Source organism: Coenobita brevimanus, chromosome 74, assembly GCF_032717465.1.
Source record: "Coenobita brevimanus isolate Jiangsu-jjx chromosome 74, ASM3271746v2, whole genome shotgun sequence".
Classification (NCBI taxonomy): Eukaryota; Metazoa; Arthropoda; class Malacostraca; order Decapoda; family Coenobitidae; genus Coenobita; species Coenobita brevimanus.
This window is the reverse complement of record NC_137027.1, coordinates 5741087-5765631: the sequence shown is the minus strand read 5'-3', so window position 1 is coordinate 5765631 and position 24545 is coordinate 5741087. Positions and strand designations below refer to the sequence as shown.

Sequence of the window (24545 nt, the reverse complement as noted above, 5' to 3'; positions counted from 1 at the left end):
TAACAAGGAGAGTGTATGTGAGTGAAGTGGAGGCAGGGAAGGCCGAGGATGAGATGAAGGGATGGTATATAAGAGAGAGGGATATGAGCTAAGGGGAGGGCAGTGAAATGGCGGTGGATGGGGCAACATGGAGGCAGTTTGTTTGTGGCCACTGCTTACAGGATTAAGGTGCTGGCAATAGACAGATAGACTGACCTTTTCTCAATTAATAAGTTAGGCAGTTATCCAGAACAAATCAATTTCCTGCCAATATGAGCTCAAAAAGTCATCTAAAAAAATCTACTGTCATTTTCATCTAAATGGTATCTGTGGATCCTTAGCCACTCACTGTTAACCAGTCAAAACAAAATCAGGCAGTGCCATGTTTCTTCACCCCCTAAAGACAGGTGTCCGCATGTTGTGACAGACGCTGAGGACAGGCATAATCGGCCAAATGTAAACAAACTTTTAAAACTTTGTAAAACATAATGAGTAATGCTAGAGTAAAAAATTAGGTACCATTGGAAAGCACATACCAGCAGGTCTTCCACGAGGTAGCGTTGCAGACTATGTGAACTTTCACTGGACAGGCAGTGATTTTAGAAGGAGGAGTACTAAAATAATTTTTTTCACATGACCGCTACCATGAGCTTACCACACTCTGACTTTCACATTATAATAACTATTCAACATCGCGCATACTATAAACATTTACCGTGTGATCACTGCAGTAGCTATATATCATTATACTGGCACTCCAATACTCGTACCACACACTTGCAGTGAAATACATTTTCAAAACCATTTTATAACACTATTTTCCAATAAACTGGGCACTCCATATTATAATAATAATGATGATAATATCATAAGTCACATCACTGTTGCCACAATATATTTATTACATAGAGGCACTTTGGAGAATAATATGTTTCCAATATACTGTGTATCTATGTACATATAAAAATATAATGGTGGTGGGATGTTGGGGAGGGTTTGTTATTGTCATCCTACTCCTCCATAAAGCAAGGGAAGCTGCCTCAATGCCCGTGTTACTTTGAAAAATGGTGGGACTGCATATGTGGACACCCGTCCTTTAAGGGTTAAGGAATCTCCATTTGAGGTTGGTCATGATACAGCTGTTTTTAATGAACCGTAAGCTAAGCCAAATGCCATAACTGGCTAATTACTTCCCAACACTTCATGGAAACTGTTAGGAAAAAAGACATTTCATGGATTACAAGACATGTAACAATGACAGAGTTTACATCTGACTCTATTTACTTGAGCTAAGTTTCCTGTGGTTAGTTACCAAGCTTACAGTCACACAATAACTCCTTGTAGTACCTCCCAGGGTCAATGATAATCAACCATCTATTAGCTTTTACCAGTGAAAATATTCAAATAATAATTCGCTCAGTCACAACTCTTACATTTTCCTGCCCCACCGATTTTATTATTTCCCTCCAGTTTCTGCCTGCAGCTCTACCCATGGCCTTGAGAGAGGGGCCAATGATTGGAGAAGATGGGGATGTGACCATTTCATTTCTGTTAATGGGTGAAAGGTCAGGTGGAGCCCATGCACACCCAGATTGGTACCTGCAACAAAAATAGCCATATTACAATACACAAGTGGTGAATGGTTACACTATTGCTATGCACAATCAAATGTAAATACTGTAATCTAAAGAATTATAATCCAAGTAAAGTCTTGCGAAAGCTATAAAATATGAACTATATTATATAATGAAGGTATGCTTGCTGGCCTACTGTAAACATATACAGTGGCTTCTTAATTTATGCAAGAATGATTGTTTTTTAATAATGCCCTGTAAAACGTCAACATTCCTGTTTTAAATACAGGAATTCTCAAAATAATGCAAAAACTTCAGTGGATTTCCAACCTAAGGCACTGTTACACTGGTTTAAAAATGTCCATTGTTGTGAGTTGTTGGAAAAATGACTGACAATCAGGGGGATTCACTTGGAAAGGGAAAACAAGATGAACTTTTGGTCTGTTACTACAATTAGTACTCAAATGAACTTAATATCATTTTTGTAACTGAATAAAATATTCTGTTAGAGCACAATGAATTAATTGTTCAAAGTACTGTTGAAATAATGTTTGAATCCTGTGCTTTTTAATAGCTCTGAAACTTATCTGGTATCATAAAATCATTATTCAAGCTCTCTGATGACTAGCCACAGATAACACCTGTAAACACACTTTCCAATGGCCTGTTTCTCATTTACTAAACATAGTAAATTTATAATTCAGATGTTAGAAGCACACCACATTTCCAGAACTACAAGACAGTCTGTAACAGCTTCTCTCATTGTTGGATCCATGACGATCTCCATCTACAATTGTTGTTTGGCAGCATGGGATAAATGCCACTACCCAATGTGACAATTACTTAACTATACTAGCCACTTCAGCTGGTAGAGGTGACTAATGTGTTGGCCAAAAATGTCTTGGTTTAAGATTATAAATACTCTAAACATCATAAAGTAAGAGGTGACTATATATATACAGTGGTAAATAAATGTTATGTAGAGTAATAATCAAAATGTTTTATCCATCCATCCATCATCCAATCCTATGTTGCCCCATGAGGAGCGTAGAAGCCCGGGGCTTGGCAAGTTGGTCCTGACATTTAAGATGAGAGTGAAAAATGTTTTAAATTACACAATATTCACACTGAACAACTTTTTGAAGGACACAACCCTCAGGTAAAATGAGAGGTCATTGTACTGTAGCATTAAAGTACAATGGTCCAAAGAAATAGCTGTGGTGATGGTCAGGTGTTTATCAGTGTCAGTTCCACTGGTGACTGGCTGGAAATTTGTCCATTAATTATATAAAAGCTGCCAAAGACACAGGCCTCCCTCCTTCCCATCACAACCCAGTTTTAAGATGCATACACACAACAGATCCCTGATAACTATTGCTAACTACCTCTTCAAGTCTTTTGTTGCCCATTGATATTCTACAGCTCATCCTACAGTCTCACTCTTCTATATTATGTGCTAAAATGTGCTGTAGCTAATCATACTCTTTACACTCAAACATCACAGTGGAAGAATTATACCCGCATACTGACTCTATTTATTGCTTACTTCCCTAAATGAGAAGTTCAAAATGGTAAAACTGCAAATAAACAGCTAAAAGGTTCGCTGGGAAGTGAATGCACTTGTGATATAAAGTGTTGGAGGAAATGGCAGCTATTCTGGTAAGGAGAGAGAATGGAGGATGGAAAGATCTAGGAGCAAAAGTATGTAAGTTAAAACAAGAGGAAGACTTGGAACAGTCTTACAAGATTACTTCAGGGTTTGGGGACTGAAAGATTAAGGACAGCCTCGGAAAATTATTTCAGGGTTTGGGGACTGGAAGAATAATGACAGCCTCAGAAAATTATTTCAGGGTTCGGAGACTGAACTGATGTGCTACCAGAGACTGTGTTTGGAAAATTGTTTCAGGGTTCAAAAACTGAACAGATATGCTTCCAGAGACTGTACTTGGGAAACAGTTGTACATGCAAGCACATGTAAAACTTTTCAAATCAAAACAAAACAAAAATTATTTACTGAATTACACCCAGCTGAAGTACCTTTGAATACACAAACCCTCACAAATGGTCACTCCTCATACACTACTTTCTCGTACTTAAATAACTCTCATACCTATGTCCATGTGTGTGCAGCACTACTTCAAGGCACAATAATTCTCCAGGAACAGAAAGTGGGATTTTCTGACCCTACAGATCACCTGTCCTTTACGTCACATATCACACATGACAGATTAAAAACATTAGTAGGATAATGCAGCTGTGTCCAGTAATATGCAAAACTGCTACAAATTCCTATATTCACCAAAGCTCAAGATGACCAAACTCTAGTTCACCAATGAAAACCAAAATGAAGTGAAGAGAACCTCTTGGGAAGCAATGAACGTTTTCCCTTAATTCCTGATATCCTCGTGGCTCTACTTCGAAGGTCTTCCTCCACACTGTTGTTTGTGCTCTCTGCTTCAACTGGAGATCTGCAGCAATAAGTAATAACATTATTATCTGTTGCTCTTTTCACCCATGACAATTGCACTGGACAACAGAAAAACAGCCACTTCAGCCCCATGCACCTAAAAATCTGCTGTCATGCTGAAGGTTTGTTTGTGCTGTGAGTGAAATGCAAGAGGTAAGTACAGTATAGTATGAGGAGATACATTTCATATGGTGAGGGCATAAAGCACTGGCTGTGTTGTAGGCTATATTATGTTGGTACTGAAGCAGAGAAAGGTACTGGCAACATCATAATCTAGCCAGGTAAACTCATGTTTCTGTGTGATAAATATCAGGTGAAGGTTCATGGAGGATGCTGTCTGGTTGAAGGCTTTGGTAAGCATTAATCTCCAGCCACTCATTAGATGTAAATGCACATCCATTTGGAGTGCCTTAACCCACATACCACCAGGGGTCTATTTGGTCATAAGATTATCACCCAATGTAGTATACAGTTATTCAGTGTAGTCACCTGAAGGTAGCACTATACCAAGTGAGTCAATGGTGAGTGCTCCCACCTACATATGACTTTTAATAATTTTGATGCAAATTCAATGCTACAATTTATAATGGAAAATGATGAAGAAAACACTTACTGGAAAAGTGAAAGAATGGTAGGGATCCTAACTGGTGTTGAAAGGAGCTTCTTGGAGCTGCTGTACTGTGTGAGGAAGTTCTCTCCCAAAGCATCAACAATTCCACCAGCCCATGTATGTCCGCTGGCCTCGTCACACAGGTCCAACAAGTACTATCAACAGGATATTCCAGTTCTTGTCATTATTCCCATTACTGTACTCTAATATGATTAAGTTACCTCATTCTAAATTCCCTAGAACATGAGATGGAATAGTCTAACCTATCAGATTTAGAAATAAAATGTACATCAACATCATCTTAAATCTATATCCCACAAATACCTGAAGGGGTATGATCCAAAATGGCAACTGCAAATCATACATCTAGCAGAACTATCAATAAAGTAGCAAGAAAAGAGACAAATATCGAACTATTTCTCATCCCTGGAAGAATTGGTTCCACTTCACAGAAAAATCGTCTGCATAATGACATAATGACATGATATATGAGGAAAGAGAAAAATACAGACTAACTTTCCCGGCCCATGAGTTAAATTTCTATTTTAATTTTAAAATATATGATACTTAAAAACACACTAGACTCTGACAATGCTCAGTTTGCCCAACCTGTCTTCTAACTAAGATCTGATACTTTTGTCTTTTAAAAAGGACAAGAACCTTACCTGTAAACTCATTGGTAAGGATGCTGATGCTGATGATGATGGTTTCTGAATCTGCGCTGTGATTCCAGTATTTCCTTTTGCATTTATTAAAGACCCAAGAGCACAGCTGAGGCGATTCCACACCCTCTCGATGATGGTTCGCTTGATGACACAGCCTTTCATCCTTGTGAGGTTGTTTTTGATGGACAGTAAGATTTTTTCTGCACATTTCCTGTACAAAGTAAAAGAAGCTATAACTTCTCATCATCCTCACCCTTTTACCCACTAACAAATGATGCAAAAAAGATCTCAGAACAGAAAACTAAGAGCTCACAGTAGGAAAACTGTCAACAGAATACCCAGTGAAATGGTCCACAGTGCCATTCATTCATCACTTAAGCCTCTGAAATATTCTTAACCTAACAGGTAAAAGCCAATAACATACAGGGGTTCATTTGATTAAGGTAAAAAAGGGGTGCAATCCATTTCAAGTGCATCTCCATAGAGTACATACTTTATCCAATTGTTTTCATTTATTGATTTATCTGCCTCCTCAAGATCCATACCTCACTTTTCAAGCATTCACTTACCATATCTAACCATCTTAATGGTAGATAGGTAATGGGAAGGGTGAGGGGAAGTCCCAGAACCTTGAAACTCAATAGGCTTGTCTTTTACCACATGCATATTATGTTTAGAAAGTAGCAAGAGGGTGGCCTGGCTACTAAGATGTGCTGTCCAAAAGTTGTACTGCACAATGGTGGAGCTGGCACATGTGACACTACTAAGATCACAGCACACCTATGTTTGTCAAATAATAACATCCGTCCATCAACTAAACCTGCATTGCCCCATGAGGAGAGTAGAAGCTCAGGGCTAGGCAAGTTGTCCTGACATTAAAGATGAGATTGACCAGCCTCACTCATCCCTGAGTGGCATTACATGAGCAATAAACCCCAACCACCCCTTGGATATAAACCTGCACAGGCTCAATCCTATTGGAATGCCTTAATTACCCACTAAACAACCAGGTGCCATAATTTGGTTATATGGTTACCACCCAGCATAGTAGGCTAAATGGTTTCTCGGGTTACAGGAAACCATTTGGTTTGTCACTCAGTGTAGAGACCATAAGGTAGCACTGCAATAAGTAAGTGGATAATGGGTGCCCCAATCTGCCACAATTAAGTTTATTTCACAGAAAGTACCTCCACATAACTTTTTTTCTTGAAATGTCATTCAGTCACTGTCCATCACAATTTTCTCAGGTACAGGTAACTTCAAATGATCTATTACTCTACATGATGTACAGGACTCATACCAACTTTTCCACTTAGATCTCCCATCACAAATACTATAAATACTTTGAATTGTGCCATCATTCTGTCTATGTGGTCTTAACTCTTTCTCTTCCATGCCTCATCACAATGTCCATATTCCATGTCTCATCACAATGTCTACATCAAGAGTTATATTTATCATCTCAGACTTGACTCCGACAAACATGCACTTCATAATCATTTGTCCTCTCTGCCATTCATCATTTATCAACAAACCAAGTCCCTCCATATTCTGCTCATGAGTAATGACAATCCACTATACTTTATTGTTGTCCAGACTATACATGTATCTACCGCACTTTATTTTTTGTTTGTAGAGGTACTACATTTTTCTCTAAACCACCTTACTGCTGTTGGTAAGTAAAAACTTCCAACACAGTTGTAATGTATACCTGTATACAGATACACTACCTTGCCTCAGTCTGTTCCTCCACTATGTCTTGCATTTTCATGATAGCATCAACAAACTCCCCAAGAGGCTTGACATGGAGCAGAACTGGATGGCTGGGATCTGGCTGGTAGCCCTTTCCTCCCAGACGATGACGCAGGATAAAAGAAAGTATAGTCTGAAAGACATCATGATTTTAAGTGACATACAAGCATAGTACAACACAATGTCCTCATCACTACACTCATCCTATATCGTTCATATAATTTATAAAGGCTCAATGTCTGCCAGCCTTCCTATCCAGTTCCATATCCCTGAGGCCACACTCTATGACCTCATCTCACGTCTTTTTTGGTCTGCCTCTCGCAGCTCTACCCTTGACATTCACAGCCCTCACCTTCTGCACAGTCATCCTCCATCCTTTCAACATGCCCAGACCATCTCAATCTGCCCCTCCTCACCACAACACCAATACATTCAAGTTCCATATTTCCTCTCAACTCTTCAATTGCAATACTAGCTTCCCCAGGCTTTGCATCCTGACCTTTTTTTTTTTTTTTCACCAAACAATGGGGTAAGGTAAAATCCAGTGACATGAAAGACAATGTATGAAACAGCAGGACTGGCATAATGAACCAGCCACTCATTTACACATTCAATCCCCCTATATCCTAGCTTTATCCTACAAGCCTAGCCATTTACACTTTCTTTCCCCCCTTGTATTTTTCTTCACTGATGCACTTGACATAATGGTATATCTGCCATACAGACTCATTCTCCTGATTATCAAGCTTAAAAAGGGGTGCCAACCAAATCCATCCCCAATCAATTCAATATCTGTATCAACTTTGATACAGTACCTTGATTTTTCACACACTCATATACCATAACTATCCATTTTCTTCATGGCCTGTCAAACTTTGTCTTACCATAAAACTTATTCAGAAATATCCTTTTCATGACTTTATCTACATCCACTCTCTATATATAACCATGCTATCTCTGTTAGCCTCTTATCAACAGACACACTCTCTTCTTATTATCAACAAATTTCCTTTGATTCATACTGCTTTTTATTCAGTCTACTCAATGCACTCCACATACAATCTTCAACTGTCTCTTTTCATTCGTTTCATTTTTAAAGGCTCCAACATGCTTGCATGCGCTGGCCTTGATCACCTAATGGCAGCTTTCCACGCTACACGATCCATTGCAGCCTCACTGTTCAGTCCCTTAACCTTGAGGTCACACTTAATGACCTTGTCCAATGTCTTTCTCGGTCTACCCCTCTAAACCCCATCCCCAATATTAACACTTCTCACCTTCCTCACCCAATTATCATCCCCCATCCTCTCCACATGTCCAAACCATCTCAATCTACCTCTCCTCATCACAACACCAATACACTCCAGTCCCATCCTACCTCTCAACTCTTCCATCGTAAACCCAGCCCCCCCGGACCTTGCACGCAGGGACGCACTACACATCCACCTAATCATTGTCATTTCTGTACGTCTGAGCCGGCGAATATCCTCCTCCTTTACTGCCCAGGTCTCACTACAATACAGCATTACACTCCTAACATGCTGCATACAAAGACCCCTTGACACGTAGGGAGAGCCCTCTCAATGTCAGAAGAGGCAAGAGCTCCCTGAACTTCTTCCAACCACTTCTCACCCTAGCCACAGAGCTAGCTCCAGCCCCACCTCCAGCACACAACATGTCTCCCAAATAACAAAACTCTTCCACATTAATTTTACTCCTGACTTTTTGGACTCATATCACAGTCTCTCACCCATACATTTATGTGGACACTATTACACCTTCACTCTGTTCTTTTACAGCCTCCATTCTCAGACCTCTCTTATGTGTCAAAACCTTCATAGCTCCTGCCACCTTTCTTCCTGTGCCATTCTACTTCCACTTCTTTGCATTTCTAATGTTCTTTTCCACTGCTGCACTGAGGTACTTCAACTCCTTCGATCATTCAGAGGACATTACAGTGAGTATTGCCTTCTTTCCCAACAACCATCACTGCTATTACCTATGGTACATCTGCCCTAAAAACACATCACTCACAGACATTCACAAAACTCTGAGCTGGTTTGCAAAGATACTCATCACTAATAGGAATCAACACTTCCAACTTCTCATCTCATTACAGCACTGATACTGATTCAACAGATTTCCATCAAATTATATATATATATATATATATATATATATATATATATATATATATATATATATATATATATCCATTCATCATCCAATCCTGCATTGCCCCATGAGGAGCATAGGAGCCCGGGGCTAGGCAGTTGGTCCCGACATTTAAGATGAGAGTGAGCAGCCTCACTCATCCCTGAGTGGTGAGCAATCAACCCCAACCATTCCTTGGATATAAACCTTCACCGGCTCATTCCGATTGGAGCATAATAATTACCCACTAAACCGCCAGGCACCAAAATTTGGTTATATGGTTACCACCCAGTGTAGTAAATGGTTTCCTGGTGCACAGGAAACCATTTGGCTTGTCAGTCAGTGTAGAGTCACCCACAGGCTGAAGGAAGTGGAAAGAATGAAGGAAAGAAAGACAGAAGAGGGAGTGTAAAGTCACCCATAGGCAGGACGACAAGGAGAGAATGAAGGAATGAAAGACAGAAGAGAATGGAAGGAAAGAAAGATGAAGAGGAAAGGGCAGACACCTGATAGCAGCACTACATCGAGTGAGTGGATGGTGAGCACCCCCAACTACCACCATCTATCTATCTATCTATCTATATATATAGGCATACCCCAGTTTAATTATCAAAATGGTTAGGTAAAACCCCATCGTTAGGCGGGGTATCATATACTGGGGTACTGTACTTTCAATATGTATTTCAATGTGGACCGTTTACCAGCCTCGGGTTTCCCCCCAAACCAAGTCCAAAACCCTCCCAGATGAACCCAAAAACAGGTTTAAAGGCAATCTAAATGGCCTAACAGCTGTAAAGGAAGCTAATCTAAGCCTAACACCTGTAAATAACTCACTAAAACCAACAAATCAAATCTGAATATCGTCATATATATGTCTGGAAAAAATCAAGCTTAGCCAACTGTACCCCAAAATGACAAGGTTCACCCCACCCATGGCTAAAACACATTAATCAAAGTCTAAAAACAGTTTATAAATCAACCTAAACACACAAGTACAGTCTAAAATATCATCACAATCAGTAAGAAAAAATAAAAACCCATCGTTAGGTGGGATATGGTGCAATTTCTACCACCATCGTTAAGCCGGGTTATCATATCTAGGGGTATCGTACATCGAGGTATTACTGTATCTATCTATCTATCTATCTATCTATATATATATATTCATCCATCCATCCATTCATCCATCCATCCATCATCCAATCCTGTGGTGCCCCATGAAGAGTATATATATCAATCAATCAATCAATCATTTCCTGTGGCACCCTCGGGGATGCATAGGGCCTCGATGAACTCACACCACCACATCCTATCTTGTGCTAACTCCTCAAGATCTCCCCAACACTCATCTCCAGCTTCCCGTCTCATTGTCCTCACCCACGTCTCTTTTGGCCTTCCTCTACCTCTCCTACCAGGTGCCACCCACCCTGGTGTACCTCGTACTATTCCCTGTCTCCTATACACATGTCCTAGCCACTTCCATCGTGAGAATCTAACATATTCATCGATCGGCTGCACTCCCGTTATTTCTCTAATTCTACTATTTGGTATCCTTTCCCACCACTTAACTCCTAATATTCTTCTAAGTGCTTTATTTTCAAACACCAAGAATTTATTTTCCATAGTCACTGTGCTGTACCAAGACTCGTGTCCATAAATTAAGATACTCCTAACCATTACCTTATAAAGTTTGATTTTTGTATGTACAGAGAAATTGTTATTATTCCAAATATTTTTAAGCATTCCCATTGCCTGATTAGCCTTCTTTAACCTTTCCTCGAATTCAAAGTTCAAAGAACCATCCTTGGCTAAATAAGTACTGTACCTAAATATTTAAACCTATCAACTTGCTTTACAACCATACCTCCAATTACACATTCCTGCGCATTTTCCATATTCATATTGATTATTTCAGTTTTTCCACAATTAATAACCAAACCCACCTTGCGACCTTCACTCACCAAACAGTCCAACACTCTCTGCATCTCTTCTGGCCCATCACAAATCAAAACTATATCATCTGCATAATCTAAATCCAAAAGTTTCCTGTTCTCTCCCCAAAGTATCCCTGCACCGGTTTCTGTTCCAACACGTTTCATAATGTAATCAATGACCAATATAAATAGTAAAGGCGATAGAACACCACCTTGAATTACTCCGGACTTGACTTCAAATGAATCACTCAGACAACCATCAACCATCACTTTACAAAATGTGTCCTCATGCATGTTCATAATGACCCTCACAAACTCCTCTGGTATTCCATAATGTCTCATGATCTTCCCCACTGACTCTCTCGAAACACTATCAAAAGCCTTTTCAAAATCAACAAAACAAAGACTTAACGGTACTCTCATTTCATTCACTTGCTGCATCAAATGCCTAACTATAAAGATCTGATCATTGCAACCACGTCCCTTTCTAAAACCAGCCTGTTCATCCCTCAGAATACCCTCAACCACCGGCTCCAACCTATTTAACAACACTCTACTGAAAACTTTCAAAGCTATCGGTGACAAAGAGATTCCCCTCCAATTACCACATTCATTCAGGTCTCCTTTCTTCGGAACTTTAACAATTACACCATTCTTCCAAACTGATGGTAGTAACCCCGTCACCCATATCTTATTGAATAGCTTGGTCAAGATCATTATTAATCTATCCCCCTCCACTTTAAACATTTCCGGAAATAAACCATCCTCCCCTGGTGCCTTATTATTCTTTAACTGTTTTACTGCTTTCTCCACTTCTGCAAGCCTCAACTCTCCTGTTTCTATATTTAAATCTTCCTGAGCAGACGGTATATCCTCTTCTGGTGGTATTGGTCTATTAAGAACTGTCTCAAAATGCTCTTTCCATCTATTTTTAATATCTCCATCTTTGGTCAATAAATTTCCTTCCCTGTCTCTAATTGGTATTTCCTTGCGTTTACCTGCATTACCACTCAGTTCTCTAATCAATTCATATGCTATTCTTTGACTCTGTCCATCATTTTTGTTTATTAGGATTTCAGTCTCTGCAACCTTTTCATCCACACATCTTCTTTTATCTCTCCTATATATATATATACTGTACTATACTGTACATATAATCATTCAGTAATCACCTTGTCATATGCTTTTTCCAGATTCATATTGCTGTTGTGGTCCCAGGCTCCTCGGGACATAACCCAATATGCTGCTGGCTGAAGTGACATTTTCAGCAATCCACTATTCACCCTTCAAGGAACAGAGAGGGTGTTTGTATAACCAGGTAGCAAAACCATCTAGCTGTTATCAGTATCACCAAGGGAAACATCCCTCTCAAGCATCTCCAAATCCACAAATTCCCATTACCATGATGTACTCCTCGCCTTCTCTATAATTATCAGTTCAGTCAATTAAATAATGCCATGCTTCCTCTTAAAGGAATTTTCTTACTTAGGTTAGCCATGGTACAACTAAAGTTTTCTATGTACTGGAAGCCATACCAAGTGCTACAACTAGCTAATTACTTCCTAACAGTTGCTGAAAACTGTTAGGAAGTATCTGAGATGTGTACCAGTAATACCATCTGTAACTATAGTGGGGGCACCACTCACTCAATGTAGTGCTGCCCTTGGTTGTCTGCCCTTTCCTCTTCTCCATCTTTCTTTCCTTCCATCCTCTTCTGTCTTTCCTTGTCTGTCTGTCTATGGGTGACTTTACATTCCCTCTTCTGTCCTTCTTTCCTTCAATCCTTCCTCTTCCTTCTGCCTGTGTGTGACTCTACACTGACATGCCAAATGAAATCCTGTACACCAGGAAACCATTTACTATGCTGGGTGATAACCACATAACCAAATTTTGGCGCCTGGTGGTTTTATAGGTAATTACAGCTCTCAAATCGGATTGGGCTGGTGAAGGTATATATCCATGGGATGGCTGGAGTTTATTGCTCATGTAATGCCACTCAGGGATGAGTGAGACTGGTCACTCTCATCTTAAATGTCAGGACCAACTTGCCTAGCCCCGGGCTCCTTTGCTTCTCATAGGGCAATGTAGGATTGGATGATGAATGAACCTTTCTAACAAGCCTCAGCAGAGGTATCCCATTACATAACACACTGTACATATATGTATACAGGTATTATTAGCTCTTACAATGCATCTTACCTGATACATGGGCATATTCTTCTTCTGGGCCTCAATGCGAATGTCCGAAAAGCCCTGCTGTGTGATCTCCCGTCCTGGCATGCTGCAGGCTAGTGTCAAAGCCAACTCATCTCTCGAATTGATTAGGAGCCGAAGATGAGCTAAGAATAATCTCTCCACATATATTTCAGACTCACTTCCACAATTAGTTTTACAGTGACTTTTAGGTATGTTATTTATGTAATCAGACAGAGAATCACTAATACCTTCCACTGTCACCAGTTCATCTGCATCATGTTCAGTACAGGTCCTTGATGGATCACTGCCATTCTTGAGTAACAAGTCTTCTGTTGGGCCTGTCTCTGGCTGCTTCTCTGAGACTCCTATGCTCTCATTATTAATACTCAAAGATGATAAGTTCAGATTATTTTCATTTATACCAGACATATTAAATTCTGACACAGGAGTAGTACCACCAAGCAAATTAAATTCAGATGATATCTTGTATATCTGTGAGTCCTTGAAAATCAACTTAACTACTTCTTTCTCCATTGTTGGCATTTCCTCTATGCCTTCTATGATAAAAACCTGAAAACAAGTGTGATTTGCGATTTACTGTATAGTATTTAACAGATCTCTAAGAGAATGACTCAAGGATTTCACATGGTATCATATTTTGATATTGTACACCTGTGCTCAACCAAGGGTACTGTCAATACTGAGTGGCACTTACCTGAGAAAAAATACTTTTTGAAAACTCCTGGTTATTGAGCAAGGTCTCCTTTAGGCATTTATAAATGATAAAATGGTCCACACAGTTAGAAGAAGTTAGAAACTCTTGGTAATTTTGGATTATATCCTTCATTTCTTGGCAAGATGGATCCTGGCTGAAAAGTAATTTGAGCAGCAGTTACTTCATGCACTGACAAGTTAATTTAAACTAGTAGTAGCAGTAGTTTGTGAAGTTACCAGTAAGGTCATTATATAGAGACCTGGTTCTGTAGTATACTTCATATCTATTAAGGGACTGCGAGTCACATCACAATAATCATACAACAAAGTAATTGTTTACATGGACCTGATCAGGATGAATTATTAGCTATGGTACATGGTATGATACCACAAGAAACTTAAGCAAATGATGAGCATAGTAACTGTACCATGCAGTACAGTTTCTGATTAGCAAAATGCAACAAATCTAGAAGGAAATCATCAATGTCCTTGCACCATGAGGCAATAATTTCGATGATTTGTCTCTTACACACTACTGGAAGCCCAGCAACTCCCCATTATCTTAACAAAGGAATATCACCAGCAAACAAGACAACAGGCAATTTCTGCATATGCACACTCCCCTCTCTCACTAGGGACACTCTAACATCTACTGTCTTCAGGGTTGGCACCAAAGTGGGTAACTCGGTTTAACCCACCCGGGTTTTTTCAGTAAAACCCACTATTTTACCAAGTTTACTGGATTTTTAAAAAATAATGTATTAAATAATAAATTCAGTTTTATTTGATTCAACGATTAAATTCTTGCACACAATATCAGAAGTAAATAATAGCTATCTATCTATCTATAGCCCGACGCCCTAATCCCGCAAAGGGTGGCCGCAGACAAAACGCCTCCAAGTCGCTCTGTCACCCACCATTTGACTACTTAATAATAGCTACTTAATCATATTCTATATTACTGGTTAAAAAAACACAACATCGCCAAGTATTTATAATACAGTATAATATCTTGGAAGCATAATCTTACTGATTTAAAAAAAAAGCTTATTACATTTCTCAACACCAACATAAGTAAAACATGCTTTTTGCAAATATGAATGTTGTTCTTTGATTTTTTTCAAAACTATTATAATATTTCTATTTTTCTAATAGCTTTTTTAACTGTTATCCTTTTCTTTTGAAATGATAATATTTTTGTGTCAGTAAATTATGGTTCTTGTCATGTTACCCAACCAATTTAACAAAAGAAATTTATTTTTTAAATAAGAATGCAATTCTCTGCCTCAATGATAAAATAAAAATGACATTTCACTTCTAAATGACTTATCAACATGAAATAATAATATTTCCTGAAAAAAAAAACATTATTCCTTACTGCAATTTCAAAAAATAAGGTCAAAGTTTTCTTCATTTTAAGAATATTTATATTCAGCAGATTCAGTTTTTATACGTCTACATGTAATGTGGTCGTATTATGCAGTCGACCCTGTGTAATTCACCGGGTCGGTCAGGATCACTTGATGGTCGTGATCGTCAGCTTTTACCCTCCCGGAAGGGAGCTGAGAGCTCATATAGTCCGATCTAAGGGCAAGGCTGTGACCTTCACACACGCACACACCCGTCCCCTTGCTCAAGGGGGACAGTAACCACCCACTTCGTCAGTGAAAATTTTTGCAACCTGAGCGAGGCGCGAACTCCCATCCACCAGTTGGCAAGCGAGAGAGTTACCACTGCACCAGCGAGTGTGTGTGTGTGTGTGTGTGTGTGTGTCATGTTGAAGCATGTTTCGCTGTGTAGCAGGCAGCCCAAGGAAAACAACCAAACAGGTCAAAACATGATTGTGTTCATTTCTCTCATTCAAATAACTGCATGAAAAATAAGATTTTATTGGCTATTTATAATTATGTATAGCAGAAACATTATTTTATTTATACTTAATGTAAACTCTGAAAAAATACACTTTTGCCTGGGTTTGGGGGGCATTTTGTGAAAAAACCCGAAATAACCCAGGTGGGTTAGGCTATTTAAAAAAAAAAAAAAAAAAAAAAAAAAAAAATTGCCAACCCTGACTGTCTTATCTTTTTTTTTTTTCTTTAGAGCAGCCTCTCTCTCTCTCTCTCTCTCTCTCTCACACGCATGCGTGCATGTATGTATGCATGCATGACACACATCCTCTCTACCTATAGCCAGATGCCATAATCCCATAAGAGGTGGTCAATTGTCTCTGAGTCAGTTGTTTTATGGGGAGGGGCACTAACCCTCTGCCAACCCACTTGTTGACACATAGGAAACAAGTGATTTGGTTATAGTTACCATCCAGGAAATGGTTTCCTGACTTACAAGAAACCATCAGACTTGTCACTGAATGTAAAGCCACCTGAAATGGAAAGAGTAATAAAAAATGACAGGAAAGATGGGAGAAATAGGAGGACAGGAGGGCAGAGACAGAAAAAGAATTATAAAGGTGAAGGAAGAAGTAGGCAGCACTACATCAAATGAGTGGATGATGGTCAACACCACTTACCATAATATATACAGGATATATATATATATATATATATATATATATATATATATTGTAGGTCAAGGTGCTCACCATCCACTCATTGTAGTGCTGCTCTCGGGTGACTGCCCTTTCCTCTCTTCCCTTCTTCTTTCCTTCCATCCTCTTCTGTCTTTCCTTCATTTTTTTCATCTTTCTTATGCCTATAGGTGACTCTACACTCCCTCTTCTGTCTTTTTTTCCTTCATTCTTTCCTCTTCCTTCTGCCTATGGGTGACTCTACACTGAGTGACATGCTAAATGGTTTCCTGTACACCAGGAAACCATTTATAATGCTGGATGCTAACCATATAACCAAATTATGGCACCTGGGTGTATGGATGGTGGTGTCCCTGTGATGATACCAAATTAAACTTGCAACATTGCTGGTCATTTTCAGTAATCTTATGGCAGACAATAAACAACACATAATACCTCTTTATTATGGGATTCAAGGAGGCCAAATTTTCATATTCTGGAACAGGTTCATCATTTGCAGTTAGGGTAAGTCGGCACATTTCGTTCCACACATCTAAAACATCACTTGCTGCTGCCACGAATTCTCCATGTTTCTGAGGTGATAGGTTTTATAATGCACATGATCAAATATCTGAAGCAGTAAATTTCAAAATGCACATGTTTACATACAGTAATGAAACAGTAAATCATAATGCAAGTCTGAGCTGTTGTTGCTATTTCTTTACTTCAGTCTGTCTGGCTGAGCAGACCCACTAATCACAATTAAGTAACAGTTTCCATGGGGCTGTCCTACAGGTAAAATACAGTACATACACCATGTATGGAACCAACAACCTCTTGTGGTAAACAGCACCTCACCAGGGAACTTCCCAACAGGGTGCAAAAGAATATGAGGTTTGGCTCCTGAGGGATGCCACAGCTGCTTCATTCCACTCAGGGTGCACAGTGCAGCTATATGTAGGTTCCTCATCAGTGCCACATCTTTAAGTACAATACTGATGCAATAAGTTTCACAATGCTTATGTTTACATACTGACCTGAAGCAGTATGTTTCATACTCCACATGCATGTGAACAATGATGAAACAGTAAATTTCATAATGCACATGTCTAAGTACCATACTGTAAACTATATATGGTAACACAGAACTGGTAAAAATATGGGTACTGATATCTTAAGATTAAGGCTGAGGTGATGCAAAACAAAACAGAAATGAAATGTTAAATAAACAGCAGCCCATTACATATCACCCCCTTCAGAGTGCAGAAGCCCAATGTTAGGATATCGTGGCCCAGAATGTTTACGGGATGGACACCAATCTATTCCCTGGTAGTACTGTATATTCTGGAAAAACCTCTGGCCACACCCTGGACAAGAATATACTGCACAAAACTACTACCATCTCCATCCCAAAAAACTTTAGTACCAAACCACTAGCAATCATATAGTTAACCATTCCACTTCAGTGATGCACTTTTCTTGTTATTTAAGATATAGGAAGAGAATTATTCTAAAATATTGAACACCAAATCACAGACCATACTTTTCTGAGTAAAATGATGTCTATAAAAAATATATATATATATATATATATATATATATATATATTTGAGCTGTCAAAAACTGTGATGTCGGAGCTCCTCCAAAGAGTAATCAGAGCGGCCAGAGGCTGCTGCGGTAACGGAAACATCTCATATCGCACTAGGACAATAAAATAGTGCTCCCGTGATGGTAACACCTCAGTAGCTATTGTCACTTCCTGATATGTGAACCATTATTGGGTCCCCAGTACTGGTGCACAAATATAAAAAGTCCATAACACATACCATATATGTATGTGCCACTTGATGACTACAGACATTTTTTTAGTGGCATGTACACATGCCACACGATGTGAAAAGGTTAAGGCTATATCTAACACCACCTGTTAAAAATCTTTCCAAAGGTAAACAAAATCATCTGGGCATACCGAGAGTATCAAAAGCAAATCACTGGACTGAAGGGATAAAATTATTGATCGTAAATTAAAATACAGGGTATATCTCACCTGACATTGACCTAGTTAATCCAAACCAAAAGAAAAAAATATGTTGCCAGATATAAAGGGTTAAATTACTGTATATATATATATATATATATATATATATATATATATATATATATATATACAGTATATATATATATATATATATATATATATATGAAAATATATCTTTTCAAACACTGACCTTCTTGTTGTTTCGAGCCAGACAGAGTTGGATGGCCTGGTACTGGTCATGGTAGGAGAGTAGACTGGAGCGGGGTGAAGGTAAGAGGTGATGGTGTCGGAGGGCAGACATGACAAGGTGCATCAAGCTTGAAGCAACACCCACATGTTCCCATCCAGCCTGGGTCATGTACACTACATTCCTGCCTTCACACTCTGCCTCTGTTTAGTAAAAATTATTAGCTATACAGTCAGCAGAAGTGATGTGGTGTGTCAGGCATTAAGCAGCACTCACATACTCCCATCTAGCTCAGCTCAAACACACTACTATTCAGTCCATTTCACCTGATGGAACTGGGACATTCCCACAAACTGAATACGAAGTTATGGCTATAAGAAATTTGATGGGCCCTAGCTGTCAATAAGTCTCCTCAGCTACTAGTTAAATCAACACTCCAATCAGACTACACCCAGCCATCTACAGGGCTGAAATGTGTTAGGGATCTTCATCAGATTAGAGTAAATGCAATTGCCTTGCCTTCACACTACCTCCATTTGGTAATAAGTATTATACTGTAAGTAAAATCAAATTTCATTCAATTTCATTTAACCCACTGACTGCTGGGGTTTCTCATAAATGAAAAAAACTACCTGGTGTTAATTTAAACAAATTTTCTTGATGTATTACCGTAGTAACAAAATAGGGGTGTCTCATGATTAATTTTGAAGCTTCTGACAAAAGGTTTTCTCTCAGTTGAACAAGATCTGGTTTTAGCCTGAATAAATAACCAGGAACACCAACTGCCCAAAAAGGCATTGTTTCATTATAAGGTTAACACTTTTTTCTTCACTAGGAGTTGCTTGATATACCATACAGATGTCTTGAAGTCAGAAAAGAGTAAATTCTGTGCTTGTAGGCCCTTAATCTTGAAACACAAGCATGTCTCACATAAAGTTGCATTGCGTGAAGCTGCACTTTGCCTGCACATTTCCTAGACAAAGTCAGGACTGCCTGTATGGCCTGTCTTATTTAATCATACATACTGTACTAAATTACTGCAACTACAGTTTCACCTATCTTCATGCTGAAGTGAAGAAAAGTATCTAATGAAGACTAGTTACCCAGTACTGTGATAAAGTAACTACTCTCCACTATTCACTGACGATGAAAAGTTCTCTAAACTGCAACAAAAAATTGTCTGGAGGTGGCAAATCTGGCAAAAATATGATATGCCGACATCACAGGGCATGGATTAATGAAGGTTGTTTCTAGCCATTCTATTATGACAGCTGATATGTGGCAGGAAACATAACTAAAAAATAGTTTCCAATCCCTTCAGTTTGACAGCTTATTGTGTTGAATAAAATCATCTGGTAGTCCCACGAATAAACTAAAATGTACCATCATACTAACAGGGTTAAAGAATCACAACTATACAAAATGCATAGCTACTACTGTATCACGAACTTGTGCGAGCGTATTTGTAGGTTTGTAACATTTTGCTCAGTGTGAAAACTGTGAATTCTAGTGGAATTTCCACAGACTATCACTCAGTTTAACCGTCCTAGCATTCACTCAATTGGGACGGTTTTCAGAACATTTTTCACTATTTCATAAGTGATTATCCTTGCGTGCAACATTAGCGCCTTTGCCGAGTGATTTATTGTGGGCGTGTATCGCTCACTTTCTTTCCGTTGACCGTTGAACCAAGCACGGCCATCCCTCGCCCCCTTTCATAATTCGAAGTCAGTCAGGCTTGCATCGTCGTGAGAGAAGGTTTGTGCACAGCGAGTTTCTGAAATCTCCAACTAGACGGTGAATCGGCGAAGAAGGTTTAGCGTGTTTGCAGCGTCCGTCCTACACACTGACGCCCAGTCATTCCGCTTAGCCCCATCTACTGACCAGTATTTCCTTTCGTTTTTCCTAGGTTTAAGTTTAGCTTTTGAGTGAGCAAGTGAGTGTATTCTCCTTGTTATTTTGAATTCATTTTGAGACATGTAACGTAAATTTATTTCATTGTAATTATTAAATTTTACTGTTCTTTTCCTTTGAGCTTAATGTATAGTTAAACTCGTGTTTTATTTCTCCACATTAAGCTTATTCTAGTTGCCGCTCCTAGTTTGCATAAACACTTTGCATTATTCATAACTGGTACTTAGGCCAGTCCTTTTGTATTAAGCTTAAATCCGTTGTGCCAACCAGGAGTTAATGCACTGGCAAGAACCTGTATCATTATTAGCATTAGTTATTGATTGTCAGGGGTGGAGTCACTTTCTCACGAGGCTAACGGTACTACAAACAGCACTCGTGAGTAAAGTCTCTGCTGTGTACTGTTGAGAAAGTTTATAAATTCTCATCCTTAGAGAATCGGCGAAGTAAGCCACATAAAGTAAAACTTACTGCTTGATTTCACAAGTCAATTCATTGTCTCTATTTTCAAGCAACACATATAACCTTTATTTGATTTTTAAATTCTCAAAACCCCGTGACATACTGTACACTCTTTTTACTGTAATTAGGCCTAAAATTGCCATCTCTTCATCTTGAATGATCAGTTATAACAATAAAGTAATTTAACACTAGATGATGGTATTAGTCATGAAGAAGTGCTGTGGAAAATATGCAGAATGTTGACATTATTGTATTACTGAGTACCAGTATGTGAAGAAAGACACAAAAGGATGAAAATCAAGGCCAAGTTAAAAAGAAAAAAAGCATCAAAACAGGACAAAGTTTATGCTGTCTGTTCAAGACCAATCATTACTTGTGATAGTTATAAACAATATACCGGTAGGTACCTGATGAAATGAACTGCTGAACTTTATGAAGTACAGGTTTCCTCTGCACCTCACTGTCCAAGACACTAGTGAGGAAGAGCTTAACTGTCATGTTGTCAGGATCTGGCTCAGGAGGTTATCTGTGCTGATAATGCTCTTTCCTTTTTGAAGACAGAGTACTGTACAGAAGAAAATATCATCAGAATCATCATCATACTTTCTGTTCCTCTTATTTCATTGCTAATAACCCCCAAGTTACATTTTCTCTGAGCTTCACAGACCTCCTCTCACCTGAAAGGTGGGCTTCCCAACCTTGAATGTCAATTACTATAACATCAACAATTAATAACCACTCTCTGAAAAGGGGAAAAAAAAAAATGGTTAACAAAATTAAGAATAATCTCCAATGGGACAACCCACCACATTTGAAAAAACACATCCTTCAGTACTATTTATAACATTCTTAACCCATAGCCAGGGTAAGGCATTTTATGGCCCATACCATGGCATTCTTCTTCAGTCATAACATAAGCAATGGTCACATCCAGATTCATTTCCCCTCACCAAATTCACATGATTATTATCTACATAAGGAAGTCCTTTATAAATTTTCAGTTCATTTCAAGCACCCACAACTAGGATCTTCCTCCCTCACTAGTAAGTCAGTCTCTTTCATATGTTGTATGCCATATTACGGATGATTATTCGTTGTCTGGGCAGTCATGTATGTATCGAGTGTAACGGCAGCGATACAATACCTTGAAGCCAGGATTGTTATTTGCGGTACTGTACTATACTTTCTGAAAAATAATAAGCTGTTACCTGCTTTGTTGGCAACTGACCATAGACACCCTTGTGTGGGTGAAACACGAGAAATATCAGTTGCAAGCAACACAGTTTACTGGTATAAACTAAGTTACTTCAGTGATATCTGAATGCTTTGGCAATCTCAACTGCAGTATGATGAAACTACCTAGTCAAGGACTTTTCAACATCTGCAAGAAGGTGCTATGGTAGATTTTAATCGATAATTTTGCTTGCACTCAACAGTTAAATTTGTCAATCGTATCGGGTACCTGTACAGAATTTCAAAAGCAAAGGCCAGTGGACAGTCCAGGCTGAATACTGTCCCTCGTCTATAAGCATCTTAACTTTCCATCCTGCATTCATGCTGTTACCCAACATAAAATTTCCCTTACCATACTACCAGGACCTATCTAATTAGCAAGAGCTGTGCAGAGCGTTGAACTGAAGAAGATTTAAATGTCGTGAACAAATGTCAAAAACCTCAAATGATATATCAGGCTCACGCTAACGACAACTTAATAAACAAATGTATCAAATTTTAACAAAATTTGACTATCATTATGCGTAATTATCCTAATCATATATATATATGTTTACAAATTTACTTAAAGTAGTAGACGATATATTAAGTTTCGTAAAAATCATTAATACAAGCTAGTTGGCTAAGCACACTGGTGTTATTAAACGTTTTGGTGGTATTACAGATATACTACCAAACAACACAAAATCGTGAACAGAGAAACAAATGGAAACGGTGGTAGTGTTCACTGTAGCTTTCAGTATCCTTTGCTATCTTTATAAGATTATCTTCACATTGGTTTATTTACCGTTATTAGGAATTTACGGAAAAATGCTTTTCAGATACTTCCTGAAAAATAATTATTAGCTTTTTTTACGAGTATTCATGATGATATTACACTGGTTTTGAATCACAGTTATCCACATCAACGCATATTTGAGTGTATTTCATGATAATTCTTACGTCTGGCAAGTTGTGGCAAAAGTTTTAAAAAGGCGCTGTTGAAAACAAACATACCATCTTTTCGTTTCACTGTGGTGCTTTACGGTACATATCAGAATATTTCTGTTTGAAGTATATGAATATATGTACGAATTTACTCAGCACATAAAAGGTCAACCGTAATGAAAATTCGCCGATATAAAGCGAAAATTAATTAATATAGTTAACTAATTAATGATGAAACTTTTACTACTGCCTCTACCCATAGTGTCTATTTAACTTCACCCACTATACGGGTTTACTTTTAAATCAGTTCATTCTTGAACTTTGACGTCATTCATAGGTCTTTTAAAGTCACTGATCCGCTTATCACTCTTTGGAGTAGCAGTATCCCAGTACTGTACATTCTCATGTGAGTTGACTCCCATTGTGTTCGTAAAAGTTTTGGTTGGCTAGGCTTCAGTTTTAAAAGACTACTTTCATCTCTACTATCCACCTATATATATATATATATATATATATATATATATATATATATATATATATATATATATTAAAATACCCGCCGCCGCCGAACCACTCACCCCGCCACCCCCAACCCCACCACCGAGCCACCACCACACCACCACCCCAGGAGGACACCACGGAGGGTTAGTGACCCAGGACAAGAGGGTCACCAGGACACCTATCTCCAGAGCCCCTCTTCCCCGCAATTGTCACAACACCAGGTGACTGGCAAGAGACAACGACCCTGCAGGCAGGCCAACCCTCAGCAGGTTCGGAGTGGGGCTGATCCAGAGTCAGTTCCAGGCAACACTGCGATACGGCCACCGTACGTACCGGGGAAGGAGCGGTCACTGTAAGCCCTTCAGTTGTTTACCCCTGTGACACCGCCATCACGGCCACCGTACGTGAAGGGGGAGGGAGTGGCCACCGTACGCCCCTCAGTCACAGCCACTTCTGGGGACGGCCTCGGGGCGTTAGTTATTGAACGCGCCCCGACTGGCAGAGAGAGGAATAGTGGAACCGCAATCATGGCCACTGTACGTGACGGGGAGGAGTGGCCACCATACGCCCCTCATCCACTTTTACCACCTACTGCGGGAGTAACGCCTCAGTTACTTCCCGAAGGGCAGGCAGGCCCACGGCTACGGTCTTAGTGCGAGCAAGGGTAAGTAGACCCTCGGCTACGGCCTCAGCACGCACCGGAGAGGGCGCTGCCCC

General features: G+C 39.2%; 1 protein-coding gene across 1 annotated transcript in view; it reads right to left on the bottom strand.

Moving 5' to 3' along the window:
• Window positions 1–21665, bottom strand: part of LOC145407647 (PCNA-interacting partner-like) — a 29238-nt gene extending 7573 nt beyond the window's left edge. The window contains exons 1-10 of the mRNA XM_080278519.1: window positions 21575–21665; window positions 18798–18997; window positions 17026–17162; window positions 14047–14200; window positions 13335–13901; window positions 7026–7180; window positions 5296–5506; window positions 4634–4785; window positions 3914–4021; window positions 1413–1578 (exon numbers count right to left, since the gene is read on the bottom strand). Of these exons, the coding sequence (XP_080134645.1) occupies window positions 1413–1578; window positions 3914–4021; window positions 4634–4785; window positions 5296–5506; window positions 7026–7180; window positions 13335–13901; window positions 14047–14200; window positions 17026–17162; window positions 18798–18997; window positions 21575–21665 (1941 nt within the window). The remainder of the gene's footprint in view (window positions 1–1412; window positions 1579–3913; window positions 4022–4633; window positions 4786–5295; window positions 5507–7025; window positions 7181–13334; window positions 13902–14046; window positions 14201–17025; window positions 17163–18797; window positions 18998–21574) is intronic.
• Window positions 21666–24545: the final 2880 nt, after the last annotated feature.